This window comes from Heterocephalus glaber, unplaced genomic scaffold (assembly GCF_053883595.1).
Source record: "Heterocephalus glaber isolate CG9 unplaced genomic scaffold, H.glaber_assembly_v1.0 deba00000768, whole genome shotgun sequence".
Classification (NCBI taxonomy): Eukaryota; Metazoa; Chordata; class Mammalia; order Rodentia; family Bathyergidae; genus Heterocephalus; species Heterocephalus glaber.
Window position 1 is genome coordinate 1,617,797 of NW_028258162.1, and position 12,654 is coordinate 1,630,450.

At 58.0% G+C, this 12,654-nt stretch overlaps 1 protein-coding gene across 10 annotated transcripts in view; it reads right to left on the reverse strand.

The window, feature by feature from the left end:
* The window catches only part of Iqsec1 (IQ motif and Sec7 domain ArfGEF 1), a 280,229-nt gene that overhangs the window by 14,470 nt on the left and 253,105 nt on the right, over positions 1-12,654 (reverse strand). For all 10 annotated transcript variants that reach the window (XM_087207194.1, XM_087207193.1, XM_087207199.1 and 7 more), the window contains one exon: positions 1,449-1,740. In XM_087207194.1, coding sequence (XP_087063320.1) covers positions 1,449-1,740 — 292 coding nt within the window. The remainder of the gene's footprint in view (positions 1-1,448; positions 1,741-12,654) is intronic.

Consider the following 12,654-nt stretch of genomic DNA (forward strand, 5'->3'; position numbering starts at 1 on the left):
AGCTTGGGCAACTTAATGAGTCTATCTCACACTTAAAAAGTTTAGAAAGGGGCTGGGGCTGTAGCTCTATGTAAAGGCCCTGCGTTAAATCCCCAGTATTGGGGAAAAAAGAAAGAAAAGGGCAGGGGGATATAGTGCGCCGAGCATCCCAAATGTCTTTTGTAGCAGAAGCCTCCACCGTGGCACACCCTGTGGCTTCCAGGGTTATGAAAATGTTGCAAGAGAAGCTGGAAGAGCTGAAGCCAGCACCTCTGGAAACAGGAACCTGAGGCACAAGCGGGTTTAGATGCCTGCCAGGGCTCCCTGCATGCCTGGAGGCTGATGGGTATGGGATTCAAGGCCAGGGAGTATCTGGTTTCAACCTGGGCTCCTCCCTCATTAGCCAGATGGGCCCAAGAAGGAGCTTGGAACTCCGAGGACCTCATTTCCTCATCTGCAGAATGGGGCTGCACAGGGACGCCGCCAACCCAGGGCCTCTGGCAAGCCCTTGCTGAGACAGACACCAGGCAGTCAGAACAGGGGCAGCCTGGAAGGTGTCTGAGGCTGGACAGAGGGGCAAACTGGAGAAGAGACCCAGTGACACTCAGGCCTGCAGGCACCACGGCTCTTGACAGCTGCCTCGGTGACTGTGGAGACAGAGGGTGCAGCCAGCAGTGTGGACACCCAGGGGCTCGTGGGCCCACCTGTCCTTATGCCAACTGCCCTTGCTTGGTGCTGCCACCATGCAGGCCCACTCTGTTCCCTCCGAGATTTCATCATCCCTCCAGGCTGCATCAAGCTCTAGAACTGGACGGTCCTCGGATTACTAACCTGCTCACGACCCACCTCCCGTACCACACGCAGCATGCATACATGAGTGGCAGTCTTGGCTGCCCACCGTCTGCTCCACACACAGCCCCGTGTCCAGTGACAATGGGCACCAGGTAACACACGTGCAGCGGGGGACAGTGGCAGCTGTGTCAGGCCCATCCTCAGAGTATAATTATCCCACGGTCCTGTGTGTGGTCAGAACCTCTCCCATGTCTATTTCCATAGTTCTGCTGCAGTTGTCTTTTTATGAGCTCTTTGTGAGCCCCTGTGGAGCTGGGCAGAGATGACAAATGCAATAGGGACTATCCCTCCAAGTGATCTGTGTGTCCTGGGCACAGATCCCAGCCACAAGGGACAAGCATAAAAGGTGCTGCTCACAGAGGATTCTACCTGAGAGCCCAGGAGGGATGTCCAACAGCCTGGAGCCTTCCCTGAGGCCTCCAAGCACTGCAGCAGAAGCCAGTCTGGGCCCAGCGCTCTCTGGAAACTCAGAGGCCAGATTCCCGGCATGTTCACCCCTGAGCTGGAGCCTGTCGCCGACCGTGATAATGGCCAAGCCACACCTCCACTGACAGGGAGGGAGGACATCCCTATGGGCAGGTGCTTCCCACGCCCACCCTCCTCTGTGGCCCACTTACCTGCTTGTCCTGCAGGTCCGAGGAGAGCTCATAGCTCTCGGAGAGCGAGCGCGAGCGCTTGATGGCGTCCTCCTCTGCCTGCTTGCGCAGGATGGAGGTCGAGTGCTGCAGCTTGGGCCTCCGTGCGCGCTGCTGTCCTGGCGGCCCCGAGTACAGCCCATAGGCGCCCAGGGATGGGTGCTCGTAGTGGTCGGGGCTCAGGCTGGAGGCGGACACCAAGGGGCCCTGGTGGTAGGACGAGGGGCTGTCCAGGGATGTGGTGGTCTCGCTGCCGGGGCCCTCGCCCTCCACACTGCAGAGGAGAAAGAGGGAGAAGCTTCCGTTGAGTGGGAAACCAGAACCTGGGGCATGCCGAGCTGGGAGGAGCCCACACACAGCACCTGCTCTCTCTGCTTCTTCCCTCACCTCACAACTGAGTACCCCACAAACCAGAAGGATGGTACAGAGCCCCTCTGCCCCGGGGCCACACTCAGATCTAGTTTGCCCCGTAAAACTCACCACCCTCTAACATCCGCCTTACTGGTCAGTTTTCCCTATTGCCGGTCTCGAGTACAAGAATGTCAGCTCCCAGTAACAGCGGTGTAGGCCCACTGGTCGCTGGTGACCCTCAGCACCTAGAGCAGAGCCTGGCACATAGCAGGTGCTCAGTACACACCGAGGGAGTGGATCTTGTTGCCTTCTCTCCGCTGCCTGGCTTAAACATGCCACTGAATATCCATCTGCAGAAACCGTGTTCAGAGAGAGAGAGGGTCTCTGCCGAGGGAAATCTCTCCAGGGAGAGATCAGGATCGGGATTGGGACATGGACACTCAGAGGGAAGGCAGTGAAATACAGGGAGAGGCTCCCAACAAACCAAACAAGCCCGCACCTTGATCTCAGCCCCCCGGCCTCCAGAATCAGGAGGTAACAAATGTGCTGTCTAAGCCCCCGGTCGCGGGTATTTGCTACGGCAGGCCTGGAAATGAGTGCACTGTGCAAACATTCTCTCTAAATATGAAAACCGGCCTACAGAAGAGGAACCATGAACTCTCATCACACAGGAGAGGAGACTGAGGCCCAGCGGCACCGCCCAGGGGCACACAAGCAGCTCCCAGAAGAGTCCGGGCTAAGGCCCCAGTGGGTGAAGCCCGAGACCCAACGTTCCCCTCCGCCCTGCTGCCTCCTGTCCCCCCCATGAGGACGACATCAAAGTAGGAGAGGGGCCAAGCGGTGGGGGCCTCGAGGGACAGAAGGCTGACTCATCTTCATCCTGAGCCGTGAACCTGGAAGGCTTCTCTCCTGTGCAGATGTCAGTTTCCGCCACAAAGGACTTTTCAGCGCAGGGTGAGGACAGAAAGGAGACTTTCAGCAACAAGTTCCTGACACCATTTTTCATCCTGCCAGGTTCCCTGTCCCTGTGACTGGGTGCCGGGCTGGGACTTTAAAGATCCTCTGGTCCCTGGGCAGACTGAGGCCTCACTGGAAGTGACACGATGGAGGAAGGGGACGGACGCAGCCCCCAGCCGGCTGTGGTCCTGTCCCGACACCCCCTCTGCAGCCAGTGGGGATGCCTCACACTCCAAAGCTGCTGCCGACTGCTGTCCCTGCCAGGCTCCACTCCATCCCCTCGGCTCCTCAGGGCCTGGCCCGCCTGGCTCCAAGCTGCCCAGTGTCAGCTCCCAGGAATGAGGGACACTTGGGAGAGAAATCAGGGTGAGGCTCAGGAAGGGAGCCCTGGAGCAAAGAGGGCCAAGGCCTGGACAAAGGCAGCAGGGACGGCTACCGCGTCCCTTTGGGCTCAGAGAGCGGGAGAGCGGGAGGGGTGGGGGCAGATTGTTGCCACAGCAGCTGAAGTGCCCACAGCTACGGCTGCTGCATGAAGGAGTGCGTGCACCCACCACAGACCCCAGCGGATGGACCAAGTCCTGGATGGGGGGGCAGCCAGCCTGCAAGTAAGGAGGGAGCCTAAGACAGTGTCCCGACACTGAGTTAGCAGGACACATGGGGACAGACGGGGCTTTCCCTGCAGCAGGACCCAGGGGCCCTTCTGTGGCCATGGGCAGGGGGCCCAGCAGGGAGGGGTGGGCTGGGCCCTGGCCCACGAGCCAAGCCCAAGGTGAAGGAAGACATCCACCTTTGGTGATGTCAGGGTCTCAGCCCTGCCCGGGGCTCCTTTCTGGTGTGAACACGCCTGTGAGCAGGGGACAGGGCACTGTGCCCCAGGCAGGGAGAGGTGGGAACTGCCACCTCCTGAGCCGCAGCTCAGGACAGAGGGGGCTAAGGACAGAGAGGCAGGCGACCCAGAGCCTTCGCACTGAACCACATCTCTGGCCCTTTTTAATTTTTTATTTTAGTTTTGCAGCACTGAGGGTTGAACCAGGGCCTTCACACCGAGTTACATCCCCACCCTTTTCAAGTTTTTATTTGTTCGTTTGTTTTTGCAATACTGGGAATTGAATCCAAGGCCCTCACACAGTGCTACATCCCTAGTTCTTTTTTTTTTTTTTTTTAATCTTTTGAGACAGGGTCTCTATGTTGCCTAGGCTGTGATCCTGTGATCCTCATGACTCAGCCTCCTTTATTTTTTGAGAGAGGGTCTCACTATGTTGCCCAGGATGCATGGAACTTGTGGTCCTCCTCCTCAGCCTTAAAAGATCATTTGCTAAAGTGAAAAAGCCCCATGTCAACAAGTCTGCACAGCAACAGGTACACTTAGACTGTGGGAAGAAGTCTAAACCGGCACACCTGTGACAGAGTACTCGTTAGCAAGTTATCAAACCAAACTCCAGGAGGCACTCTGACTCCTCTCACAGGGGAAGCTGTTTTGTCTCTTTTCTTTTTTTCTGTGGGTACCGGGGATCGACCTTGCACTTTCGAGGCAGGCAGCAGAACCACTGAGCTAAATCCCCCGGGCCCGGAAACTGTTTTTTCTGATGGCAACAGCCTGGGGCTCCAGACTCTAAGCCTCTGCCTCCTCCCTGATGAGATCTCAGCTCTCCCAAAGTTTCCTTCTGGGAAAGAATGGTCACGTGTCACCCGGCCCATGGTAAGACAGGGAGCAGCTGGACTCAGGCTTGTGCCTCTCATATCCCGGAATGGGCTCGGGCACTTGCTCAGATCCTCCCGGATTTCCTGACAGACAGTTCAGAGCTTCCAGAATGCTCTCTGGCAGTCAGGTGGCCACTGCCCGCCTCTCTCAGAAGATGCCTGGGTCCGGCAACCCGTTCCCAGAGACCTGCACCAAGGAAATAAGAATTTTCACAGCGGTACGGTCTCCCATTATGAAAATTTGGAAATAATTCAAGTGCCCATCAACAAGGGACTGATGTGAATCAATTCTGTATCTAACAATGGAAATCACATCAAGGTGGTGGAAGCTCTGGTTTGACAGCTGTTCATGGGAAAGAGACTTGGAGATTTTGGGGGTTGGCCGTAAGCTTAATGCGAGCTGAAATCTTGATGCAACTGAGGATGAGGAGCCCATTGCTAAATTGAATAAAATCCAGAGGCAAAAATAGCCCTGCTGCCTGCAACAGTTGTCAAATCGAAGCAGAACTCAGTCTTTGTCCCAGAGTCCAGTGGGGACACAGACCAGGGCCTGTGCCCACCCCACCTTCTCCTGCTGCACCCGGCAGACATTGCTAATTGATCACAGACTCCTTCCCAGCCCCTGCCAATGCAGCGCTGCACACGACCCATCCCGCCTGGCATGGAGATGGGCTCTGTTTGCCAACCCCAATGACAGCACACTTGAGATGAAGGCTTAAGGTCTTCCTCCAGAAGCTGGGCCTGCTGGGCTGGCAGGATAGCAGCCCCAGCGAGAGGTCACAGTCCCTGTGGTCAGGCCACTAACAGGGTGACAAGATGAGGCTGGACTGGATTTCTCCAGTGGGCAAAACTGTGTCCCAAGTCACCCCTGACACCAGAGAGGCTGCTCAGGAGGGGTGAGCTCCCATCACTAGAGGTGTCCAAGCTGCACCAGGTCATGCAGTACAAGGGACTCCAGTCCTGGCTGGCAGCCCCACGTGGCCTGTCTGTGTCTCCAGGGCTGCCTCCCACTTCCTCACCTGTACACCCAGTGGGGTACGAATGTGGGCTACCTATCCCTCTGTGACGTGGCTCCTGAAGGGCTGGGGACAGCAACCCAGTGGTTCCCAGAAGTCCTGGATTCCAGCAAAGCAAAAAGTAGCCAAGGGTGGGAGATCCGCTCTCTCTTGTGGGATGAGCTCCGCCGGCCCACAATGGGGCTGTACAGGTGAGGCCCGGGGTGTCCGTGGACATGTCCACCCTCTGCTCCAGGGCCGAGACAGCTGCCATCCTCTCCCCTCTGGGGACTCCAGGCTCTGACTCACCCAGGGCCTCCCCAGCTCCTCTCCCCTGCCTCTCCCCGCCTTCCTCCACTGCAGGCACCGGCTGGGTGAGGTGGGGGTCCCTGGAGGGCTGTGGCCAGCCATGATCGGGGAGCGGTGGTGCACATCTGTAATCCCAGCACTGAGAAGGCTGAGGCAGGAGGATCACTGTGAGACCAGGCCAGCCTGGGTAAATAGCAAGATCCTGTCTCAGGGTGTGAAATCAAAGAAAGGACCACGACCAGAGCGTCCCTCTGGGAGGGACACTGTGTACCAACAGGGAACACGCTGTGAAAAGGCTCCCCCCCTGCCCCTGCTTTCCTGCCAGGGGAGGGGGCTGGATGACTCCTTGATGGAGTCAGCTATGGGGAGGCATTCTGATCCCACTTACTACCAGCTGTGGCGGGAAACTTGTCCCTCAGTTTCCACTTCAGGGAAATGCAGTGGAGCAGGGCCAGGTAAGTACAGGAGCTTATCACAGTATGGGTGTCAGGCAGTGATGTCCTCATGAACAGAAGGCCCTTGCTAATGGCTGTCACCTGTGACTCTGACTAAGATGGCCCAGGGGGGCCAACAGGCCCCGTGTACTCCCCTGGCTACCTGCCCCGCACACCAGGCTGGACAGCCGGGAAGACCCCTTGAGGTACCAGTTCCAGGAGACGACACGCTCAAGGCCAGGGACAGCAGAGCCTGACACCTGGACCCCTGACCTGGCCCCAGGGCCCAGATGTCAGACGCCACTTCCGGCTGGAGTCTGAGTCAGGGCAGGGGGCAGGGCTCGGCCTCTGATGTCTCTGATTACAGCCTGGCAGTCACAAGTGACTTTTCCCAAGAAAAATGTGAGTCAGAGGCAGCTCTGGGCACTGGCGAAGGGTGTGGAGGAAGTAGGGGCCCACTGTTCATCCCCAGCACGAACATGGGTGGCAGTGGCCATGACAGCTCAGGCCTTCGCCGTTCCATATGCTGAGCCTTGAACCCATCCAGCCCTCTCCACCACCTCCAGGCACAGAGAGGATGAGGACAGCCCCGAGGGCACACAGCCCAAAAGGAACTCCGGATGCAGGCAGGCTGGCTCCCGAGCCTGGCCACCGACCAAGCCCTGCACCTCGGTGCTGCTTACTGGACGGGGCCACAGGGAACATGTGGTTGTCCCTTGGTACCCCAGGGGCTTGGTTCCAGGTGGGGACTGAAACCCAAGGCTGCTTGAATCCCTCACATACAGTAGCTTCACATCTGCATAGAACCAATTCACATCCTTTTGTATATTTTAACTTTCGCACATTTCACAATAGCTAAATCTTGGAAGTGGCCTATCTGCCCATCAACAGATGAATGGATGAAGAAAATGTGATATTTACACACAGTGGAGCACTACTGTGCCATAAAGAAGGACAAACATGAGTGATCTGTAGGAAAATAAATGCACCTTGAGCTCTGAATGCTAAGTGAAATGAGTCACACACGAGATTGAATATCGCATGGTTTCTCTCATATAAAGAGCAAAATAAAAGACAGATAATAGGAAATAGGAAGATAGATCTTTCTCCAATGAGATGAGAGCCAAGAGACAGAGGAAGAAGGATGGAAGGAGATAAGAAGGGAAGGAAAAAGACATGAAAATGTGCTACACACAGGTGCCAACACCACTGGATGAGTGTAATCATTACATATTGTAAACATATACCAATAAAATAATAAAAACTGAATAAATTATCTCTAGAAGATTCTCCAGCCTCTCAAGCTCCTGTGAGGGGCTCTGCGCAGTGCGCATCCTTGCCCGGGCCTCACTGGTCCCCCAGCGAGCGAAGAGCACGGAGGGGTGGGACAGACAGGGAGGGGCTGGAGCAGGAAGAAATGGAGACCACGGCTCTGAGGGAGGGCAGGTGTGGCACAGGGGAGAAGGGTGGACCCTGGGGCTCTTCAGGTCCATGGACCAGGCCCAGAGCACCAGGGAGGTGGTGGTTTGGGGAGGGGCCGAAGGGCTGAGGTGCCCATGCAGGGTCTGGATCCCCAGTCTTCCCGCACTCCTATGGCCCTGGGTCACCTGTGCCCCTGTGCTGACAGGGGGTCCAGCCCCGGTGTGAGACAAGGACCCCATAAGAATGCACGGCTCGGCCCATCGCTGGGTTGAGGACACAGCTCAGGAAGGCTCCATGGCTCGCCCAGGACCATGGAGCCCGCATTCCAATCCACGACACCCTTCCAGTCCTTCCCATTCAGACCTGGCCCCGAGGAGCGGAATGGGGGACACAGGGGCAGATCTCCAGGGACAGTGAGGGACAAAGAACAAGGAGGGCACAGTGACGGCTCTCCAGGCACTCAGGGAGGCCAGCCCAGGTCCGGCCCTCTGGTCCTGGAGGGCGTCAGCATCTCACCATGCCTGAGCCTTAGACCCTGGACCCTGGGGCCAGGAGCTTCTTCAGGAGGACAGATGCCCAGCTGGTGACAGAAGGGACTTACGGGCTGGCTGAGTCCCTCCCAGGGAGGAGGAGGGTGGGGACCTCTCAGACCGGGCACCCCTGGCAGTGAGGTTAAGATGAATGTGGCCTGGAAGGAAAGACCCTGAAGGGAGGGGTGGCGAGCAGGAGGGTACACAGCGCCAGGGACAGCGGCAAGGGGAACTGGGTGGCCCCTGGGATGGCACAGGTGTTGGGTCTTGTGCTTAGAGCCTCCAGACACCACCAGCCCTGGAGCAGCTGGGCCAGGGGAGGCTGGGCCCTGGCAGGAAATGAAGATCCAGCAGAGCAGGCGGAGTCTGCAGGAGGCCATGACAGGTCATGACGCCACCCAGACTTCCAGCATGACTTGGGCTGCTCAGCCAGGAGCTGCCTACTCTAGAGCGGGGCCAGCCCCAGCCCCACCCCATCTCACCTCAACAGCAACTCCATCCTTCAGCTGCTCACTCAGACCCAGGCTTGCCAGCTTCCCTCCTGCACCCTGCCATCCCGCCGGACCTTCACGACAGCAGGGCCAGCTTCCGGCTGCTTGGCTGGGCCGTCACCAGCCCACCTACCCCTCCAGGGGGCCCACCCCACCCTCCTCCCTACAGCAGCTGAGATCTCCTGGAAACACAACCTCGACCTCATTCCCCCTCGCTCTGTGGGTTAGGGGGTCTCTGTCCTCACAGTGACCTGAAGGCTCTAAAGGACCCAGGCTTTCCTCCTGTCAGCCTCTCCTATACCCCCAGGACCGCCATACCCAGGCCAGCCCCCCTCCTGGCTGCACCTCTACAGTCCTACCCCAGGACCTTTGCATGTGCTGCTCCTGCTGCCTGGTGTCTATCTAGCTCCTCCTCACCTCCTCCAGGTCTCTGCTCAGAGGTTGCCCATGTCCCAGAGAGGTTTTTGCTGTCCAGTCTCTGAAAACTGCATCCCTAAGTTCCCTGAGAGCTGAGTCTCCAGGGTGCATAACACCCTGCTGGGGAGGCCTTTTTTATTTTTCCTAAATCCAAACCCCTTAGGGCTTTTCTGCCACCAGTGTGAACTGTCACACACAGTCAGAGCAGAAGCCAGACTGTGGCAGGGCACAGAGGGGCATCAAGTGGCTGCAAAGGGGGACCGGAACCTCTCCTCTGATGCCTGGCCTGAGGCTTGCACTGTGCAGGCCAGTGGGAAGTGAGGTCCCTGCCCAGTGTGGGTACAGGGAGAAGTCCTGGGCCCCGCCCTGCCCTACCTCTGTGCTCATGGACCTCATACAATACCCACTACCCTCCTGGGGACACTGTCCCGCCTCGGCCTCCCCTGCAGGCCCCATCACCCACAGGGCAGGGAGCTGGCCAAGCCCAGTCTTGCTGACTTGTCGGGCTCAGCCTGAGGCCAGATAAGGACCGGCCTGCTGCAGCATCATCTGTAATTACCCAGCACCCAGACCTCCCCAAGTGGCTTTTACATACGTAGAAAAATACAGGACTCCAAACAATGGACTTTTCAGAGCGGGAGGCTATTTTTAGAGCGCTGCTTACTGAACCAGCATTCAGCATTTCCCTGTTTGTCAGCTGCTGCTGGCGAGATGGACAGGTGACAGAAGGAACGATAGGCGGGAAGTGGAAGGGTCTTCTCAGGCCTCAGCCAGATGAACACAGATTCAGGTTTTCAGAGTCAGGTGTCCTAGCAAGCTCCCCACACGCACAGCGGGCACAGACAGGGGTTCGGCTGATGCCAAGCCATGGGGGAACTGGTTCCCTGGGGCAGGGCTGTGCTCACCGGGAAGGAGAAAGGTCTCTGTGACCCTGGCCCCATCCTGTCGACAATGGTTTTCAAAGCCGTCGTCTTTTTCGGCCCGCAGAGGTGGCCTTGCTCCCAACAGAAAGCAGGGAGGTGTGTGTGGGAGTCAGGATACCTTTCCGGTGCTCTGTGAGTCACTCTGACAGCAGAGACCAACATGGGCTTCAGAGAGCAGAGCTCAGTGGCCTGGGGACTCCTGGGGTTGGTGGCAGCCCTGAGCACCTGGTCTGAGACGTGCCCCGTCCACCTGTGACCCCAAGGCTCCTGATGGGACCTGGCTGTGTGCAAACACGGTGTGCATGAAGCCCAGGCAGGGCAAGGGGGCCCTGACACATGGGTGCAGCACGGGCAACCTGGGGGAAGGGACCACCCTCAAGAGGAGGGCGGGAAAGGGACGCCTGGGTGTACAGGTGCCACCCCCGGGACGCCAGTCCAGCCAAGCTCACGGAGTCCTTAGACTGCAGTGCATTCTCCGCCTCGGGCCTCTTCTGTTCTTTCTTATTTATAAGCCTGTCTGCCCCGCAAGAAAGCCAGCTCCGGAAGGGCAGAGGTGTCTTTTCCCTTGCCAAGGAAGGCCCAGAGGCATTGATACAGCGGACCCCCAGCAGACGCTGCCAAGTAGACAGAGGACCCCGCAGGTGATAAAAGGGCCCGCACAAGCTGGGCATGGGTACAGCCTTCAGGGGCAGCCGAAGCCACCAGTGTGCAGTGAACAGAGAAGCCACGGCCAAGGCCAGCCCCTCGGAGACCGCCAGTGCTGTCCTGCGTCCATGCGGCCCTCTTCACTCTGCTGCTGTGTCGTGCAAAAGCCAGTGAGTCCCTCTAATGCCAGATCCATGCTCACAGCACCAGAACACTGTGCCCCAGGACTCGGGACACCGAGTCTCTCCTGGACAAGAGTGCACCGCCTCTACCCCTCGCCCACCTCCCACCATCCCGGGGAGCCGTCGGCAGGGCTGGGCACTAGCGGGGCCTCAGACAGGAAGTGGGGCAGAGCCTCCCTGCAAGGCTGCCAGACACAGAACTCCCACGGGCCGCCAGCCAGCTGGCAGAGGGGAGCAGGCGGCATGGGTGGGGGCTGGTGCAGGCACCCTGCAATCAAGCCGAGCCAGGGGCTGTGTCTGGCGAGGTGCTGCTCATAGCAGGCAGTCCTATCAGTTCAGAGCAGGCCTGGGCTGGCGGAGGACCTTGCCCCACATCCTGGGGACAGCAGCACCACAGTGGGGAACAGAGCCAGACCAAGAGCGAAGCCAGCCCCTGATGCCAACCTGAAGCCAGGTCGGGAGGCGCAGCCTCCATTCTCCCTATTGCTATCCGGGCCAGGGCCAAGACAAGGGGGAGCCCACTCATCCGGGGCCCTGGGCCTCACCCCCGGCAGACCTGGCCAGCAAGCCTGGTCCCCACTTCCCATGGGGAAGCCTTTGAGGCGCAGGGCTCTCTGGAGGCAGAGGCTCAGAGATATGGGCTCCCAGGACTCCAGCTCGATTCTGTCCACACAGCACGCTGTCCAGCCCAAGGAGTGGTTCACTTTAAAAACAGGATTAAGTCACTGACATGTAAACATCTAGAAATTTAATTTGAAAATCGGAGTTTTGGGCTCTTTGTAGGGAGGAATACAACTGGCCGGGCTGGGCCTGTCCTCCTGTTCCGTGACAGTCCGACAGAGCGACTGCCGCCACACCCTCAGGGAACAGGTGCCCTATCCCTGCCACAGCCCTCCGCAGCCCTCTCACCCCCGCACCTGGCTGGCTCCTCTTCCTCGTGGCCTTTGCTTGTGATTCCTGCAGAGGACCAACATTCAAGGCCCAACTCAAAGACCAAACCTAGGACCCAAGCTTGGGATGCGTCATTCCCAAGAAACCTAATTTAGAATACCAAGTCCCGAGAGGCAGGTTTCAAGAATTCCCAGAGCTCTGTTCTGCTGAAGGGAATGCCGAACCCTTCTGCTCCGCTGGACCCTCTGTTGCTTGATGTTTATAGGACTCTTCCGACCACAGCAGTGCCATCACCTCACCCCAACCCACCATCTCACGGTCATTAGGACCACCAAGCACCAGACCATGCCTCACTCCAAGTCTCACAGGGCTGCTTGTGATTTAGAAACCCTTCTACTGCCAGGCATCTATCCCAAAACTGGGTACTCAGAGGATGCCCCGAGGCTTAAATCCAAGCTCTGCCCATCCCCAAGAATGCCAACCTGTGTTTGGGATGATTCCCAAAGGCCCCAGAAGCACCATGGGGAACACTGTGGAAGCACTGGGTACAGACCGAGACAGCAGGCCTCCAAGTTGCCCTTTCCAGGCCTGGGGACTTACTTGGGCTGAGTGATTTCACCTGTCGGCTTCCACAGTCTCATTTTACAATGGCGATCCCTCCTGTCCTGTTTGCCCGACAGGAACGTGGGAATCAAGCAGACATGCTTTGCCAACCATGGACCCTACGTGGGGCTGTTTCCCCTGTGTCACTGGCCAGAGAAGAAAAGAAAGGCTCAAGACACAGGCTGTAGGTCTGCTCCTCCGGAAACCAGATGCACCTCGGATGGGCCTGTAGGAGGCTCTGCTCGTGGCACACCTTCGTCCTTCCCCTCTACTTACCTGGCCTAGAGACGTGAAGTTTACAGAACTGCTTGCCTCGCCATGATCTCATCTCTCTTCC